Raw genomic sequence first — 19,736 nt, 5'->3', positions numbered from 1 at the left:
GAAGAAGAATCCACCCTATACTGTTATATTTTGCAGTTACTAAATTATAATATGCATAGTGTGAACTAAAACTACAAGCTGCTAAAAACTAATTAACTACCCCGGTTATTACAATTAGTCACTAAGAGTTAAATTAACAAACTTGTAAATACACTTTTAGAGTAACTAACAACCATGGATTTAGTCTCATCCCAATATATATATATGTTACGGTGGGTAACCGGAGATTAATGGGCCGGATGGCGTTGGTTAGCCCGAACGTATGAAGGAGGTGGCTTTCGAGTGGACCTGGTACTCGGTGTTCCTCCGTCCGACTTGTACGCGTGAAGGAATGGGGGGTGGTACCTGCAAAGACACTCCGATGCCTAAGTTAGCAAGAGTGTGAGCAGGTTAGAGAGTATTGGAACTTAGTGATACCTGAATGGTGTCAGTGTATTTATAGTGGTGAACCAATAACCACCGCTGAAGTAGTGCCACCTTTTTAGGTGGATAACCGTTCCCATATCTTAGGGAGGTTAAGATATGGCTCTATGAAGTGGTTAGAGAGTTTCTAGGGGCAGTTACTCTTTCGAATGAGTGTTATCTGCCAGCTAACCCTCGTATCCGACTTCTTTGGAACAGGTCGTGTTCAGTACCGACTTCTGGGATGAAGGCTGATACTGGATGGAGGGCCAACCCTCTGGGTTGGGCGTCTTTGCTTGGATCCTGGGCCCTATTTACTGGGCCAGGGTATGAACAGTGCCCCTACTCGAGCCCAATTCTTTTTTAAGAGTTGGGTTCGAGTATTCAACTCGGGGTCTTGGCCGATTTGCGAGAGGACCGACGTGATGATTTAAGAACCGACGTGATTTTTCTTGACCTTTCGGTTCTGACGGTTACGTCTAATCAAGCGTCGTGTCCGTTGGGTATGCGTAGGGATTTAATGGCCTTGGTAACGGTGCACCTTTATTAAGGATTGCCCCAGTTTTACCATTATGCCCCTAACGTCTTTATAAATACTTTCCCTCTCTTTCGTTGTTTCGTTTCTGCAATCTTTCAAATTTCCCTTGCATTTGTTCGTGCTGTATTCTTGCGTTTCGAAGGCTTTTACTTCCTCCCGTCTTGATTTCAGACTTAAAGGTTAGCTTTTTCCCCTTCTGTAACATGCTTTCTATTTGCGTGCCTTTATCTTGTAGGTAGATTTGGTTTGTAGGCTTTAGTTCCGTGCCCCTTCCCTTAGAGACCGTGTGTTGATTTTCCTTTTCTTTTGTAGGTTTCTTGTCACCCCTTTTTTAAGAAAAGAAAATGGCTTCCGTAGATGCTCTCTCCCAGTGGGTTGATGTTACGGTCCTAGGGGAGGAGCCCTCAATTGACACTGAATTTATCACCCACCTTCGTACTCACTATAGAATTTGTACTTCTGAAGAAGATGAGCCAAAGTACGAGTTGGTAGTCCCGGGTCCAGAAGACCGGGTTTGTTTCGGGAGGGCCGACGAGACGGCCCCTCATTTCTTTTTTATGTATGAGAGTATGGTCACTCGTTTGGGCGTTTTTCTCCCCTTTTCAGAGTTTGAAATGTCTGTGTTGCGTCATTGCCGGGTTGCTCCCACCCAGCTTCACCCCAACTCTTGGGGTTTTTTGAAAATTTACCAATTTATCAGCCAGGCCTTAGAGTTCCCAACTTCTCTGAGGATTTTCTTCTATCTCTTCCATATGACCAAGCCCTTCAGTGGGTTAAATAATAAATAACAGTGGGTGTCCTTCCGGGCCATTCAAGGTCGGAGGCTTTTTACCCTTTTTGACGAATCCTTTCACGATTTCAAAAACTATTTTTTCAAAGTTCAAGCAGTAGAGGGTTACCACCCCTTTTTCCTGGATGATGATTCTTCTCCCCGATTTCCTTTATATTGGCTGGAGGCCTCTCCCTGCGAGAAATATGGTCTGGACGACCTGGATGAGGTGGAGGCGGCCATTGTGGGGTTCCTCCGAGAAGTGTGGGGGAGGGCCCCATACTTGGATACTAAAAAATTTCTCCAGGGGTCGCCGGCCTTTGTCCAGTCACAACTAGGTAGCTTTTTGTGTTTTTCACTTATTTCCGACTTGCAATTTCTTTTACCGACTTGTCTGACTTTTAGCTACCAAATTGTTTTTGCAGAGATGGCAAAGAAAAATGCTCAAGAGTCTTTTCAAAGGGTTCAGGAAGCCAAGGCGAAATCTCGCGCCAGATCTGGCGGTGCTAGGGTGGTTGTCTCTCCTTCTCCTCCTCCTCGGAATGTTGGGACTCCCTCCCAACCTATCGTGATTTCTTCCTCTGCTTCCTCTCTGCCACCCCCTTCCGTCCGACCTACTCCCGAACCAGAGCTGAAGAAGCGCAAGACCTTAGAGTCTGGCGCTTCTGGTGAGGCGGACGCTCTTGCGTTCGTCCGAAAGAACATCTATCCTCATGCTCGTATGAGTATGGATGATGTTTCTGTTCGGCACTACCTCACCACTGTGGTTGAGGAGAGTCTCAAGACGGCGGGGGTTTGTGGCAAACTCTTGGATATATTTGAGAAGACTCCTATCAGCTCTTTAGGGACGACCTCGAAGGTCGAGGAGCTGGAGGGTAGGCTTCGCATATATCAGGAGCATGAGAGGGAGTTGGAGGGGAAAGTCGCTAAGCTGAAGGAGGAGAGGGACAGCCTCCGGGAGAAGGAGCAGAAGTTGCAAGCCCAATGCAACATGGAGGTGGATTTGAGGAAGGCGGCGCAAGCCAGCTACAACAGTTTATTTGCTGATCTCGTGTCTGTAAAGAATGACTTGCTGAATGCTCGGAAGGCCTATACCGAGTTGGAGGATTCTATTGCGGATGGTGCTGATGAGGCCTGGAGGGTTTTCAAGGAGCAGGTCGGAGTTATTGCTCCTGACTTGGACCTTTCTCCTTTGGACCCTGATAAGGTTGTCATTGATGGTGCCATCGTAGATCCTCTTGTCCCCGTGGTGGAGTCTGAGTCTGATTTGAAAACTCGGGGGCAGAGGATCGTAGAGTCCCCTCCTCGCTCTAAGGACACTCCGAGTTCTTCTGCTGCTCCTCCGACCTTCTCCCCAACCCCTAGTCCTGGTGGTGGTGATCCTCCTACTCCTCTTGCAAAGAAGTGATTTGGCTACTGGGGGTCCGGCCTGTGGACCCCCCCTTTTTAAACTCTTTATATTTATTTGTTGGTGTTTGAACAATTTTTGGCCTTTTAAGGCCGTAAACAAAACAATTTATGATGCCCTTTTAAGGGTTTAATTTTAGCGTTTTTAAATAAATGCCCTTCTTGGATAAGGGTTTTGGGTTACCTTATGCGCGCATGCTTTTCTGTTCGTGGTTCTTTTGACTCTTTGATCTTTTCTGGAAAAACCTTTTCTTTGGGGCTTGCCTGCTTTTCTGAATCTCCTTGATCCTCAAGGCAGCCTTACAATTTTTTCTTAGTTTTTCCTATCTCTTTTTGTTATTCATAGTACTCAATTTTGTTTTATTGAGTTCCTATGACTTAGGTTATTTTTGCGATGCGTTTTCTTTTCTACTCGGATTTGCATTTCGACTTGTGAGTCTGAACGTTTCCGAGTTCTTCGCGATCATCTTTTATAACCTCTTTACACCGACTTGTACCTCGTCGTTTTATCCTGACGACCACTTAGGTCGGTTCATGGGATTTTCACGTTTTGTCGAGCTTAAGTCGGCGCGTTTCGTAGAAAGAAAACTAGAAGGAATTTATAAGAGATATTTGTAAAATGAAAAAGATCTTTATTTATTGGGGAGGTACCTTATTGCTACTAAGGGCTTTTGATAGCCTATTTTCCCTTAGCCTCTACTATGATGCCTCGTTAAAAACCCTTCTCCAGAAAAAACCCTTTGATTTTGTGAAAAAATCATGAAGTTGGAAAAAGAGTACATCAGGGAGTAGAGTTCGCTTTTAGCTATAGTACCTTTTCACGTTACAAGCATGCCACGACCTTGGTAACTCGGTGCCGCTTAGGTCGGCCACCTTATAATAATCTTTTCCTAAGACCTCGCTAATTTTGTAGGGTCCCTTCCAATTGGCGGCGAGCTTTCCTTCCCCTGATTTATTGACTCCAATATCGTTTCTGATCAAGACTAAGTCATTTGGGGTGAAGGTTCTTCGAATGACTTTTTTGTTGTATCTTGTAGCCATCCTTTGCTTCAATGCTGCTTCTCTTATCTGGGCTTCTTCTCGGATTTCGGGGAGCAAGTCGAGCTCCTCTTTGTGCCCCTGTATATTCCTGATCTCGTCGTGGAAAATCACTCTTGGGCTTTGCTCATTGACCTCTACTGGGATCATGGCTTCTACACCATAAACTAGTCGGAATGGTGTTTCTCCAGTGGCGGATTGGGGGGTTGTTCTGTAAGCCCATAGTACTTGTTGGAGTTCTTCAGCCCAGGCTCCTTTCGCATCTTGTAATCTTTTCTTCAGCCCTGCCAGTATGACTTTGTTGGCTGCTTCGGCTTGCCCATTGGCTTGTGGGTGTTCCACCGAGGTGAACTGGTGTTTGATGTTCATGCTGGCTACCAGGCTTCTAAAGGTGGAGTCGGTGAACTGGGTTCCGTTATCTGTGGTAATGGAATAAGGTATCCCATACCTTGTGATTATATTTTTGTAGAGGAACCTCCGACTTCTTTGTGCAGTGATGGTGGCTAGTGGTTCTGCTTCTATCCACTTTGTGAAATAATCTATTCCCACTATTAGGTATTTAACTTGTCCTGGCGCCTGGGGAAAAGGACCTAACAAATCCATTCCCCATTTTGCAAAGGGCCATGGGGAGGTGACACTGATGAGCTCCTCTGGGGGGGCCACGTGGAAATTTGCATGCATTTGACACGGTTGGCATTTTTTCACAAAGTCTGTGGCATCTTTCTGCAAGGTTGGCCAGTAGAATCCAGCTCGGATCACCTTTCTGGCTAGCGATCTTGCTCCGAGATGGTTCCCGCAGATTCCATTGTGTACCTCCTCTAATACCTCAGTGGCTCTTGAGGTCGGCACACACTTTAACAATGGTGTCGATATCCCTCTTCTATAGAGAATATTTTTCACCAAGGTGTAGTGTTGCGCTTCCCTTCAGATTTTCTTTGCCTCCTTTTCCTCCTTGGGGAGGATGTCGAATTTCAGGTATTCGACCAATGGGTTCATCCATCCGAGGTTTAATCCGACCACTTCAAAGACTTCTTGTTTGTCTTCCATTTTTACCACTGAAGGTTCCTGGAGAGTTTCTTGGATCAGGCTTCTGTTATTTCCCCCTGGCTTGGTACTTGCTAACTTGGATAGGGCGTCTGCTCTGCTATTTAGGTCCCGAGTTATATGCGTGACCTCGGTTTTTGCAAAACGCCCGAGGTGCTCCAGAGTTTTTTCCAAGTATTTCTTCATATTTGGGTCTTTTGCCTGATATTCTCCACTTATTTGGGAGGTCACAACTTGAGAGTCACTGTATACCATTACCTTGGTAGCATCGACTTCTTCTGCCAGCTTTAATCCTGCGATCAAGGCTTCATATTCTGCCTGATTATTTGAAGCTGGGAACTCAAACTTGAGGGAGACCTCTATCTGGGTTCCCCTTTCATCTACCAATATTATACCTGCGCCGCTTCCTGTTTTATTGGAGGATCCATCCACGTAGAGTTCCCAGGTAGTTGGTTTATCCTCTTGATCCCCTGCATATTCCGCAATGAAGTCGGCGAGGCATTGGGCTTTAATCGCCGTCCGAGTTTCGTACTTCAAGTCGAACTCGGAGAGCTCTATTGCCCATTGAACCATTCTTCCTGCAACATCCGTCTTTTGGAGGATTTGCTTCATGGGTTGGTTCGTGCGGACTCTTATTGTGTGAGCTTGGAAGTAAGGCCGTAGTCTTCGAGAGGCTATTACTAAGGAGTAGGCAAACTTTTCTAATTTGTGATACCTTAGCTCAGGGCCCTGTAGAACTTTACTGGTGAAATAGATAGGGTGTTGACCGACCTCGTCTTCTCTTATCAAGGCTGCTGAGACAGCCTTGTCTGCCACGGATAGGTACAGGACGAGGTCTTTTCCGGCTATAGGTCGGGTCAAAATAGGAGGTTGGCTCAAAAACTTTTTGAACTCCTGGAATGCCTCCTCGCATTCGGGAGTCCACTCAAACTGGTGCCCCTTTCTCAATAGGGAGAACAGTGGGAGGGATCTTAGTGCTGATCCTGCCAAAAATCTGGAGAGAGCTGCTAGTCGGCCATTCAGCTGTTGGACCTCTCTCAAACAAGTCGGGCTTTTCATCTCTAGGATAGCTCTACACTTGTCGGGATTGGCTTCGATCCCTCTTTGGGTTAGCATGAATCCTAGAAATTTTCCTGCCTCCACTGCGAAGGCGCACTTTGCAGGATTTAGTCTCATCCCGTGCAACCTTATGGTGTCAAAGACTTGTGAGAGGTCAGACAAGAGGTCAACTTCCTTCTTGGTCTTTACCAACATATCATCGACGTATGCTTCCATTAAGTTCCCTAAGTGAGGGGAAAACACCTTATTCATCAGCCTCTGATATGTGGCCTCTGCATTTTTCAATCCAAATGGCATGACCACGTAGCAAAAGTTAGCTCTAGGCGTGATGAATGATGTTTTTTCCTGGTCTGGTTCATACATTGGGATTTGGTTATATCCTGAGTAGGCGTCCATGAACGACAAGTATTGATACCCCGAGCTGGAGTCTACTAGGGCATCAATGCTTGGTAGTGGATAAGGGTCCTTGGGACATGCCTTATTTAAGTCGGTATAGTCGACGCACATTCTCCATTTACCATTTTGTTTTTTGACTAGCACTACGTTGGCTAGCCATGTTGGATACTTGACTTCTCTGATGAAACCGGCTTCTAGGAGCGCTTGTACTTGCTCCTCTACTATTAGAGCTCGCTCTGGGCCGAGCTTGCGTCTTCGTTGTTGTACAGGCCGAGATCCCGAGTAGACCGAAAGCTTGTGGGACATGAGCTCGGGGTCTATCCCAGGCATGTCGGAGGCCTTCCAGGCGAAGAGATCGGAATTATCTCTTAGCAGCTTGGTCAACCCTTGTCTTAGGGTTTCCCTTAGGTTGGCTCCTATGTGAGTATTTTTTCCTTCCTCTTCGCCGACCTGAATCTCCTCGGTCTTTCCCCCGGGTTGGGGTCGCAGCTCTTCTTTAATCCTTGCTCCACCGAGCTCTATTGTGTGGACTTCTTTGCCTTTTCCTCTCAGGTTTAGGCTTTCATTGTAGCATTTTCGTGCTAGCTTCTGATCTCCCCTCACCGTTGCTATCCCTGCTGAGGTCGGGAATTTCATGCAAAGGTGGGGTGTCGATACCACCGCTCCGAGTCGATTAAGGGTAGCTCTGCCGATTAAAGCATTATAGGCCGACCCCACGTCGATGACTATAAAGTCTATACTCAGAGTCTTTGTCTTCTCCCCCTTTCCAAAGGTGGTGTGGAGGGGCAAAAATCCTAGTGGCTTTATTGGCGTGTCGCCTAACCCGTACAAGGTGTCGGGGTAGGCTCTTAACTCTTTCTCGTCTAATCCTAGTTTGTCGAAAGCGGGCTTGAAGAGGATGTCCGCCGAGCTTCCTTGGTCTACTAGTGTTCTGTGCAGATGGGCATTTGCCAGGATCATGGTGATTACTACTGGGTCGTCGTGCCCAGGGATTATTCCTCGCCCATCTTCCTTTGTGAATGAAATGGTTGGGAGGTCGGAGGACCCCTCTTCAACCTGGTAAACTCTCTTGAGATGTCTTTTACGAGAGGATTTCGTGAGTCCCCCTCCCGCAAACCCTCCTGAGATCATATGGATATGTCTCTCCGGAGTTTGTGGTGGTGGGTCTCTTTTGTCCATATCATCTCGCTTTCTTTTTCCATGACCGTCCGACCTTTCTATGAGATATTTGTCAAGCCGACCTTCTCTGGCCAGTTTTTCTATCACATTTTTAAGGTCGTAACAGTCGTTTGTGGAGTGCCCATATATTTTATGGTACTCACAGTAATCACCGCGGCTCCCTCCTCTTTTATTTTTAATGGGCCTGGGAGGAGGCAGCCTTTCAGTATTGCAAATTTCTCTGTATACGTCCACTACAGGAACTTTCAGTGGAGTATAAGAGTGATATTTTCTTGGCCTGTCGAGGCCGAGTTCTTCCTTCTTCTTCACTTCCCTCTCCCTCTCTTTCGTTGAGGGAGGGTGCCCGGGTCGCAAACTCGGGTCTCTTAGCCTAGCGTTTTCTTCCATATTGATGTACTTTTCGGCTCTTTCCTGTACATCATTTAAAGAGGCGGGGTGTCTTTTTGATATGGACTGTGAGAAGGGACCTTCTCTAAGACCATTGACTAACCCCATGATGACTGCTTCGGTGGGCAGGTCTTGAATCTCCAAACATGCTTTGTTGAACCTTTCCATATAGGCCCGTAAGGACTCCCCGACCTCCTGTTTTATTCCCAGGAGACTTGGTGCATGCTTTACTTTGTCCTTCTGGATGGAGAACCTCATCAAGAACTTTCTTGAGAGGTCTTCAAAACTGGTAATTGACCTCGGAGGGAGGCTGTCGAACCACTTCATCGCTGCTTTTGACAAGGTTGTCGGAAAAGCTTTGCATCGCGTAGCGTCAGAAGCGTCGGTCAGATACATCCGACTTTTAAAGTTGCTTAGATGATGCTTTGGATCAGTGGTTCCATCGTAGAGATCCATATCGGGGCTCCTAAAGTTTCTCGGAACCTTTGCCCTCATTATGTCCTCGCTAAACGGATCTTTCTCTCCTAAGGGAGAATCTTCTCTATCGCCGTGGGAATTCCGACCTTTGAGGGAGGATTCTAACTTTAAGAGTTTTCTTTCTAACTCTTTTCGTCGCTCCATCTCCTCTTTTAGGTTCTTTTCGGCTTCCTTTTGTCGTTCCCGCTCCTGTTCTAGCTGCTCGAGGCGGCTATGGATTAATCCCATAAGCTCACTAGTGTGGGAGGGTCCTTCTTTCTCTGATTCGCGCCCCTCCGAGGAGTTCACCTTCGGATTTTTGATTCCAGAGGTGCCTTCCCTGTGTTGATCATTGGCTTCCTGGTGGAGGGTCTGATCTGCCTCATTGTTTCCAGTGTTCAAATTCTCTTGTTCGGAATCCGTCTCCACATGACCCTCTTCAGGGGATCTATCCGCCATCACTGGTTGATCTCTCGGGTCCCCGGCAACGGCGCCAATGTTACGGTGGGTAACCGGAGATTAATGGGCCGGATGGCGTTGGTTAGCCCGAACGTATGAAGGAGGTGGCTTTCGAGTGGACCTGGTACTCGGTGTTCCTCCGTCCGACTTGTACGCGTGAAGGAATGGGGGGTGGTACCTGCAAAGACACTCCGATGCCTAAGTTAGCAAGAGTGTGAGCAGGTTAGAGAGTATTGGAACTTAGTGATACCTGAATGGTGTCAGTGTATTTATAGTGGTGAACCAATAACCACCGCTGAAGTAGTGCCACCTTTTTAGGTGGATAACCGTTCCCATATCTTAGGGAGGTTAAGATATGGCTCTATGAAGTGGTTAGAGAGTTTCTAGGGGCAATTACTCTTTCGAATGAGTGTTATCTGCCAGCTAACCCTCGTATCCGACTTCTTTGGAACAGGTCGTGTTCAGTACCGACTTCTGGGATGAAGGCTGATACTGGATGGAGGGCCAACCCTCTGGGTTGGGCGTCTTTGCTTGGATCCTGGGCCCTATTTACTGGGCCAGAGTATGAACAATATATATATATATATATGGAATGTATGGAATATTTTTTATTGCATTTTGAATGTTAACATGAACAACAAAAAATAAATAAATAAATAAAATCTGGATATGAACAATGAACTTGATTAGGTGTTGAAGTAGTGTCCCTCTTGCGTGCGATAAAGCATGATTCTTGTAGCAACAACTGCAAATAAAAAAAATGCCATTTTAATTCTTAAATGTTAAGCTTAATTTGAATTGCATGATCAATTTCACAGAAAATTTATCTGCTTAACTAGCGTATCATCAAATGGTGATTCTGGTCATAATAGAAAATTTTTAGAAAACTAGAGTGAGACCCGCGGAGAGATAGATTATTTATACTATATAATATATTTTAATAAATAATACATTAAAAATATTTTAGAGAACATATTATAAATAGATTTTGAATTTATTTATTTTTAAAAAAGACATAAGTTATTTATATTAGAGTTATACAAAATTACATTTTCTTTTTTTTTTTTCATTTTTCGATTTGCATTAATGGCTACACTTTATCTTTTCTAGCGATTTTTTTGTTTGTAAATAATGAAAAAAATAAATGAATGAGAATGAAAAACATATACAAATATTATATTAAATTTAAGGAATTTTTGACAATTAGTATAAGAGATTAAGAAATGAAGAATAGTAAAAATCATAATATGTATAAGTTGTAGAATTTGAATATTTGTAACTGAAATTTTTTATAATTATTATTATGACACTTTTAATGTATGTTTATTACATTTAATTAGTACTTGATGTTTCAATTGAATAATAATAGATAAGAGTTTTTTGTTTTAATTTTTTTAAAATATTTTACTAAATAGTGATTGGTTGATTTTCATCTAGCAATTTTGGGTATTAACTCTTCCGGTCTGTCATTACCATTTACCACTGCAAATCCTTCTACAACAAAGAGAATAAGACATAGTCAAAGAATGATAATCTATTCTAAGTAAATTGTGGAAGCAATACGCAATGAGTTCACAATTAAAATGTTATTATTTATAACAAATAAATAGGGCTATTGAAAATGATATTGAACAATGAGAAGAGTAAACGGCAAAGTTGAAAATCTTTAGGAAGATATCTGAGACAAATTTTTTACGTTGGCGGCGCTGAATGGTGACGTTGGTCTAAGACCCAGAATCGAACTCTGGTACGAAAAACCGCAAGAGGAGGTTGCCCTGGTTTCTGCAATTTATGCAATGCGACTCCGCTGGAGATGGACATCGCGATGTACAATTTGTTTTGAGGAAAAAACAATGGCTCATGGGACCGGAAGAGGATGGAGGAAATAGGATGGGACCGAAAAAGGATGGAAGAAATAAGATCTTGGTACGGAGAGGTGCTAAGAGGGTGAGGGTTTGAGAAAAGCAATAAGCTCTTTGGTTTTGAGAGCTTCTTGTTGGGGTAAATATTAATTTGTGTTTTTGTTGTTTTAGAAATAAGGATTGATTTAGAAAAAGTTAATTTGTTGGTTTTTATTGTGTTTTTTAGTTGTTTTTTGTGTTTTTTTATGTGAAAATAAAAGTTGATTTGGCAAGATTTGAGTGGTGGATTCTAAAATTTTGCCAAGTAAGCGTTGGTACTGACATGACGTTAGTAGAAGAAGAGAAATAACTTAGAAGTAATGTGGGTAAACCTATGTACCTACTTTTATATATTAAAAATAGATAGATACTCTATTATTACTCACATTGACTTGGAAGTCATTGGTGAATGGTCAACACAATTTTTTTTAAGAAAATTTTCCTCTGGTAGATTTCAATCATTGATAAGCAAATTTCTGAAGAGTGGACTTAGATCTCATTGTATACTCTGCAACAAGTTGAGCAAAAGATGATGACTTATCCTCTAGCAATTTTGAAGGTGAATCATACCCCTCAATTAGTCCTGCATTAGATTAATTTACAATGAAAAATCAGAAAATGGAAGATAAAAGAAAAAGGTACAATAGAGTTTAACTAGGAATAATAGGCACTTCTTAGTTCTTACCTTGATGAAGAAGCAAGACCATATCGCTGTCAAGAACAGAAGTGATTCTATGCGCAATGGTTATGACTGTGGACTCAGTGAAATGCAACCTAAGAGTTTGTTGAATTAAATTGTCCGTAGCAGTATCAACTGATGCAGTCGCTTCGTCGAGTACCAATACCTTGCTCTTCTTCAGAAGCACCCTACCTAGGCACACCAATTGCCTCTGACCCATGCTCCAATTTTCACCATTCTCACTAACTGCAAAAGTAATCAAACTTGAGAGTTCACATAAACTCATGGAGCTGTGTAAAACTCAACTCATAAATTCGATTTGGTAACTAAATTTGGAAACTAGAGTCTGATATTATATGTTTCAAGAAAACTATAGTACAAACCTGGAGAGTCCAGCTTTCCTTCTTTCTTTCTAACTTCATCACCAAGTTGACACTTATCAAGGGCCTATATAAAAAAAAGTAATATAAATGTGTCAAAATAATACTTGAGTTAGAAAAATAATTTCATGTGTAATATTTTAGATAGTGAATCTGTTTAACTAAAACCAACTAACCTCCCAAATTTGTTCATCTGTGTACTCCTCTAGTGGATCCAGATTGTTTCTCACAGTCCCTTCAAACATGGTTGGATCCTGAGGAATAATGCTTAATCTAGACCTCAAATCATGAAGTCCTATTGAAGAGATGTTGATGCCATCAATCACAACTTCTCCAGCAGTTGGTTCAACAATTCGGAAAAGAGTTTGTATGAGAGTTGTTTTGCCACTTCCTGTTCTACCAACAATTCCAGTTCTCCATCCTCCGCGAAATGTGCATGTGAGGCCATGCAACACAAGTGGAAGGTGTGGAGCATAACGAACCTTCATCATGTTCAATGAACAATAAGTTCATTACAAATATCATAGCATAAGTTCTCTCTAAGTTCTAACCATTTTTACTGCATAAATTCAAAGGCATGTATGGTATCAAACAAATTAGTATCTTTAACTACCTGCAATTCATGTATATTAACCTCGCCGTGTGAAGGCCAAGAAGGATCCGGTCGATTTTCTTCGACAACAAGGGGAGGCTCACTAGGAATGGAAGTATACTGAAGTATTCTTTCCACTGATATAATATTGTTCTCCAAACTGCAAAGACTCCATATCACCCAAGCATTTATTGTGGTCAAATTTAGTCCATAGGTAACAGATAAACCAGCAAGGCCTTCAATGAGAGAATTAAGCAAAAGGGCATAACAATTAGTTAGCAAAAGGGTAATTTTTTATTGTTAAACAAGTCTCATACATTTGGATTATGTACCTGGATCTATGAATCCTTCTGGAATGGATATCAAGAATATCAAGGAAAATGCAAAGATGATAGAAGACAATATATCTAAACGGAAGCACAACCATTCTGATGCAGCAGCACTATTGAACTCTGGTCGCGAATATCTGTCGATCAGTTTCAAATTCTTTTCCTGAAATCTGGACTGCTGATCAAAGCTTCTGATGGTTGGTGTACCAGAAATTGTTTCAGAAAAGTTCTGAATGATTGGGGCTTTGCATACTCCAACTAAACGCGATAGTTCTCGAGCTGCTGGCAAATAATATTGCTGCAGCATTATAAGTATGAGCCAAATATGTTATGATCCAAAAAAAGAAGAATAATATAAAAGATTCAACTCTTGTTACATAATGTGTCTCTTTATTGTTATTATCATTAAGGTCTAATTAATACCTGATACCAAATGCTGATTGCAATCACAGGTATAAAGACAATAAAAACTTGCCATGCAGCTTGAGACATCACTGCTATAATTCCCACAAGTTGGATCAGTGGAAAAACAAATGAAGCAAACTGATAAGGAACCTCAGTGTCTACTGAACTTTGATCAGTAGAAGCCTACATGAGAACAGAACAGAACAGACCAGTAAGAAACAAAAAATGTCAAAGGTGTTCTATTGCATAGCTATCGAAATTGAAGCTAACTATATCACAAAATAGGAAAAACTGAATGGATTTGTGGATGAGCATGACATACTCTATTAAGAATTCGGCCGCTTGGAGTGGAATCAAAGAATGCCATTGGAGCGCGAAAAATGCAGAAGTGCATCTTATTGAAGATTATGGTAGCTGTCTTACATAGAGCAGTGGCAAATAGTATAGTCCTTGCAAGAATGCAGAAAGAACTTCCAACAGCCAAAGCAATATAGACTGCTATAAGAGTTGTTCCAGAAACAGGTGGCTCGACATCTTGTGAGATTGGTGTTGCCCAAGCCATCCAATAGTTGCTTCCAATTTGAAGAACTTGGAAGAGAGTATGAGCCAACAGAATGAAAGGAACAAGAGCACCTCCATATGCCATAGTGATATATTGCCAATACACTGAAAATCCAACTCTACCACTCTCTCTTTCTTCTTCTTGAACAAGTTGGCCTTTTGCCTCATCACCTTTCTTACCAGTTTTACCATTTTGCTCATCTTTCTTTTCCTCTTCTTCTTCTCCACCCTGAGAAATAGGAAAATCTGAATCTTGTTCCAAGGTACATATTTCATTGGATATTATTCTTTCATCTATTGAATCAAGTGTAGACAAAGCTTTTTTATGTGCACCAACAAGTTCCATAAAATCAGTTCCATTGTTAAGCAGATCAGCATACTTTCCACATTGAGTAATCTTCCCATCTTTCATTACCTATACCAACAAGGCATAATAACATCATATTAATAAAAATCATTTTTTCAATTAATGGCAATTAACTATGATAAATACTCACCAATATAAGATCAGCAGCCGGTAAGAACTCAACTTGATGAGTAACATAAATCACTGTCTTTGATCTTAAAAGGCCTAGCAAACATTCCTGTCATGCACAAAAGAAATTGAAAATATCAACTATTTAGCATTGTTATACAAATGCCATGCAATTGAAAAATCTAAAAGTGTTATACACAAAAAGATATATGACCCTAGATTATATTACACACAATAAACAGAAGAATGAAAATTGAGTTACCTTAAAGAGATGAGATCCTGTATGAGCATCCACAGCACTAAAAGGATCATCAAACAGATATATATCAGAATCTTGATATAAAGCACGTGCTATTTGAATCCTTTGTTTTTGTCCACCACTCATATTTATCCCACGTTCACCTATAATTGTTTGGTCCCCAAATGATAAAATCTCAAGATCCTTCTTCAAGGAACAAGCTTCAAGAACCTTTTCATACTTTTCCTTATCCATCTCTTTACCAAACAGTATATTATCCTCTATCTTTCCACTTTGTATCCATGGTGATTGAGCAACATAGGCCTTTGTTCCACACACTTTTAGAGTCCCCGAAACCTTCGGTACCTCTCCCAACATACAAGATAGCAATGTAGATTTTCCTGATCCAACTGTCCCACAAACAGCAACCCTCATGCCATGGAAAACTTCAAAATTTATGTTCTTCAATGTTGTATTTGGAGAAGATGGATCCCAAGAGAAGTTTCCATTAGTTACTTCGATTGCTTTATCAGAAGTACCTAAAGGAAGCTTCTCTACAACATCAGATTGCAAGTCACCGAGACGAAGGAAAGAAGAAATCCTATCAAGAGAAACCTTAGTTTGTACTATAGCTGATATTGTTTCTGGAAGATTATATATGGCACCTTGAAGAATTCTAAATGTAGCAAGTGCTGATAAGATCTTCCCTGATTCAAGTGGAATCCCCATAACCATACATGTACCAAAAGTAACAACAGATACAAAAGACGGAGCAATCCAGAACACAAAAGCACTGATAGCTGAATTGTATACAGATTTCTTTAACCACCCTTCCTCAGTTTTCCTAAGCTCATTTATCTTAGATAGAAACTTCATTTCCCATCCTTGTAGTTTGAGGATCTTCATGTTCCTTAGAATCTCAGATGTTGCCTTCATTCTTGCGTCCTTTGAATCCATCAAGTTTTTCTGAAACTTCTGTTGCATTTTTCCCACAGGAACATTTACCAACATGACAATGACAGTGGCCACAAATGCGGCAATTGAAGCAAGACCAACACTTCTATACAAAATCAACAAGGCTAAGACAATTTGCAAAGCTACCCTCCACAAATCATGCATATACCAAGTGAAAGTTCCAACTCTTTCAGCATCAACAGTCATGAAATTGATCATTTCACCAGAAGTATGACCCTGCTTTGATTGACATGAAAGGGTCAAGGCTTTGTTATAGATCATAGTCACAAGAAGTGCTTGGATTCTAATCCCAACTTGCTGCAACCTAAAGAACCAATGCCTTTGTGATAGGGACTGAACAAGGTTTGATAAGAAAAATGCAGAAACAAGAACATAGCCTTGATTCTCATAAACCCTTTGACCATCAAGGTATTGAACAAAAGCATCAATAAGATAAGGACCAACATAAGAAGCCAAAGCATTCAACAATGCAAGAAATGCAGTGAAGAGAATCTCTTTCCATGCTGATAGTACTAACAACTTCACCAGTTTAAGAGTGGTTATGTGATTAATTGCACCACAATCTTCTTCAACTTTTTCTCTGAAAGTTGAAAAAATTTCAACTACACTATCTCTTTTATCAAGTAGTGGAACATCCTCAAGGTCCAAGGTTTTCTTATTGCCAAGAGAAACAAGAGGGCCCACCCAAGAGAATGTTAGAATGCTGAAAATCCCAGCATTTGAGAAAGGGGTAACAATGTCAGCCCCAGAGGCATTACTACAAACAGTTGCATTACCATTATCCAATAGTAAAGGATCTTGAAGATCATCAATGATATGATCCTCTTCAAACTCATCAATTTTCTTCACAAAACACACCACATAGCAAAAGAATAAACCCACAGAAGCTGAAATCACATCAGAAACTATGTCCTGAGCTGGTAAAGTCACGTGCTTTTCATAAAAATGAAGAACAAAGTCCACTACAAAGGAGTAACATGAAACAAAAAAGTAGAAAACACACCATGCTCTGAACATGAAAGAGAACCTTCTTCTACCATCACCTGAACTAAATAAGAGCAAGCTTTTGTGCAAGCAAACACTAATAACACCCCAAGCAAGAGTTTTTAGACCTAAATCCAAATGGGTCACGAGCTTTTCTTCTTCTTTTTCTTTTTCTCCTAAGAAGTAGTAACTATAGAGGCAGAGGATAAGATTGAAAGCAGAAGCACCTAATGAACAAAACAAAGTAGTCTTTCTTAACACAGCATTATTCAAAGGCTTCTGATGCTTGTTATTGGAGTCATCTCCAGTTTCTCCAACAGTGATGATCTTCTTCCAAAGCCATGAAACCAAAACTATAGCCAACAGTAGGAGGTGGATGATGGCTGAGAATGCATGAAGAAAAATGGGTTGGAGAAGAAAGCTTATGTGAGAGTGCATGAGGGAAAGGTACGAGGAAACATAAGACATCATAGTTTAAGGAACATACATTGTTGAGACTTGAACTGTGAGGTGTGTAACGAAGTTATCAAAGAAAGTGATGGAAACTAAGGTTGTTCCAAAGAAAAAAAATGGTGAATCAACTTTAGAAAAGAGACGCTAAGAGAAGTGACAAGCACCTATTTTTCGCATGTTACACTATTTCTTCCATAAGGATTGTGATGTAGTTGAAAGAATTTCTAACTGAAATTCTTTTTTTTTTTTTATTTCGAAATTTAATTTTAATTTGATTGAAAAAATATTTAAAAAGGACATATAACTCATGTATTTTTTATTATTTTTTCATTCTCATCTCTAATTAATAATAATAATAATACTAATATAAGTTTAAGGTATAATATTAAGTATATTAATTAGACATTATTTTTTTCTATAAAAATAATTTTTGTCCATTCACGTACTTTTTTTTGTTAGAATTTTTATTCTAATTGTGGTCCAACTTGTTAATATAGAAATTAGTTTGGGTGGTGTTATAATTATTAATTAATTATATTAGCAGTTGGTCTAATTTTTTATGGGAAGAACATGACTGTTTATAAACTTTATAAAGTTTGGATTTCCAATTCTAACTACTATAACAAACAAACAAACACACTTTAATTCCATCTGAGTTTGTAATTCAAGAATTGAAAGTTTTTAAATTAAATCAATGAATTTATTGGCAATAGGTTGAGGTATATAACTACTATAACAAACAAACAAACACACTTTAATTCCATCTGAGTTTGTGATTCAAGAATCGAAAGTTTTCAAATTAAATCAAATAATTTATTGACAATAGTCGGAGGTATATAAATGACTGATTTTATAAAATTTTTAACATTTTTCTCTTGTTATTATCATTTTGTTTTTTATTTTAGTTTGTGTACTTTTTATGCTAGGATGATTTTGTGGGAAAAGAAATGAAATAATAAAATTACGTTTATTGTTTCATCGTTTATCATAACTTTTGGAAACAAATAGTAATTTGATAGAATGTTTTGAAAAGAATTTTGCATTGTGTGTATAGGAAAATGGCTCAATAGGCATTTTAGAGATTAAAGTGGATTCATCTTAGTCTTCAAAATAATAAATGACTATGACTATTTTATTCCTATAAATTAGTTAATGTCAATTTTAATTTTTAAATAAATATACAAATTAAAGTATTTAAAGTAATACAATTTAGTAACTACCTGTGTCAAAAAATACGTAACAAACTTTGAATTTTAAACTGATTACTTCTCTTAATTTCTTGTTAGTAGAAGCATTTATTCATATACTCAAATTTTTGTTTTGCCATTTACATGGAATACTATCACTTCAGTGTTTTTTTTCTTTAATTTATACACCAATATGCTAAATGTTGGACTTACTCATTGTTTATTTAAATAAACTATAAACTCATATATATTTTATTTAATCCAATAGCTTGAGTATTTGTTTTGTGTTTTAATATTAAATTTTAAATAATTTTATTGATTACAGATTTTTTAAGAGTTATAAAAAATATTAATTTAATATTTAGAGTTGAGAAAAATAATTAAATAATTAAAGAACTTATTACTGTAATATATTAATATTTATTGGTATTATTTATATATTTACAAAGCACATTGTGATAAACTCACAACTTTAATATTGTCTTATTAGTCCAAGACTACTAAAAAGTCCATTAGTCAAACAAAGACAGCATACACCCCTTAAAGACCTAACCAATAGTCCATGCTAATAAAATTAAAATGGTATTTTTATAAAAACGACTTCACATAAAGATATAGAAGATATTAATATTAAAATATATTATATTTAAAAAAATAAAAAGTATTTTTTTTTCTAAAATTTGACAAAAATTTTAAAAATATCCTTAAATTTTGTTTTGTTTCAATTTTGTCCCAAAATTTTTTTATTTGTATCAATTATACTCCTGACCGCTAATTTTTCAAAAATTTTAAGACCAATGCAATGACAATTTCATAAGAATAACCTTCCAACACAAGCAAATCAAGCATACTTTTTGTACATCTTTGTTGAATTGGTTTTAAATTTTTTGAAAATTTAGCTATCGGAGATATATTTGATACAAATTGAGAATTTTTGGGACAAAATTAAAACAAAATAAAATTTAGGAATATTTTTAAAATTTTTGCTAAATTTCAAAGACAAAAAATATATTTTACCTTAAAAAAATTAAAAAATTAAATATATATAAATTTTTTGTACAACTTAAATTATATTTATTTAAATTTTAAATTTTAAAAATTTTGTAAATTATAAAAGGATATTGAAGTATCACTCCTCCTACTAAATCTTAATATGCAGTGTGTGTAAGAAACAAGTGAAGGTTTAGAGTGGAATACTATTTGATCATGGAAAAATATAGGGTACCAATATATTATTTGTTAATTTATTATTAATAATAATTAATTATTATATTTTAAACACATGTATAAGAAGATACATCCAGGAAATATATATATAAAGATATTTTTATTAGATACAGCTATAAAAAAAAATATTTTTATTAAACACATCTACAAAAACACTTCCAATAAACATAATCATAAACAAGAATTAGCAGAAACTGGCAAAAATGTTATTGGTAA

General features: G+C 39.0%; 1 protein-coding gene across 1 annotated transcript; it reads right to left on the bottom strand.

Moving 5' to 3' along the window:
- Window positions 1-11,493: 11,493 nt before the first annotated feature.
- On the bottom strand, window positions 11,494-17,124 carry LOC107608725 (ABC transporter C family member 3). Its single transcript, XM_021106891.2, has 10 exons — window positions 14,719-17,124; window positions 14,479-14,565; window positions 13,743-14,396; window positions 13,439-13,603; window positions 13,019-13,313; window positions 12,708-12,922; window positions 12,271-12,576; window positions 12,098-12,161; window positions 11,721-11,960; window positions 11,494-11,618 (listed from the first exon to the last, which is right to left on the bottom strand). The coding sequence occupies exons 1-10, from the start codon at window positions 17,122-17,124 to the stop codon at window positions 11,494-11,496; spliced, it is 4,557 nt and encodes a 1,518-aa protein (XP_020962550.1).
- Window positions 17,125-19,736: the final 2,612 nt, after the last annotated feature.

The sequence above is a fragment of the Arachis ipaensis genome, chromosome B7 (assembly GCF_059453495.1).
Source record: "Arachis ipaensis isolate K30076 ecotype BB chromosome B7, ASM5945349v1, whole genome shotgun sequence".
In the NCBI taxonomy this organism is placed as follows: domain Eukaryota; kingdom Viridiplantae; phylum Streptophyta; class Magnoliopsida; order Fabales; family Fabaceae; genus Arachis; species Arachis ipaensis.
Note: the sequence above shows the minus strand (reverse complement) of the source record. Positions and strands in the feature narration are given on the sequence as shown.

Excerpts from the sequence above, each read along its gene's own strand:
- LOC107608725 (XM_021106891.2), bottom strand. The coding sequence starts at position 17,124 with ATGATGTCTTATGTTTCCTCGTACCTTTCCCTCATGCACTCTCACATA. Across the intron at positions 13,604-13,742 it reads GCGGCCGAATTCTTAATAGA|GCTTCTACTGATCAAAGTTC; the intron begins GTATGTCATGCT and ends GTTCTCATGTAG. Across the intron at positions 12,923-13,018 it reads AGAAGGATTCATAGATCCAG|GCCTTGCTGGTTTATCTGTT; the intron begins GTACATAATCCA and ends CTCTCATTGAAG.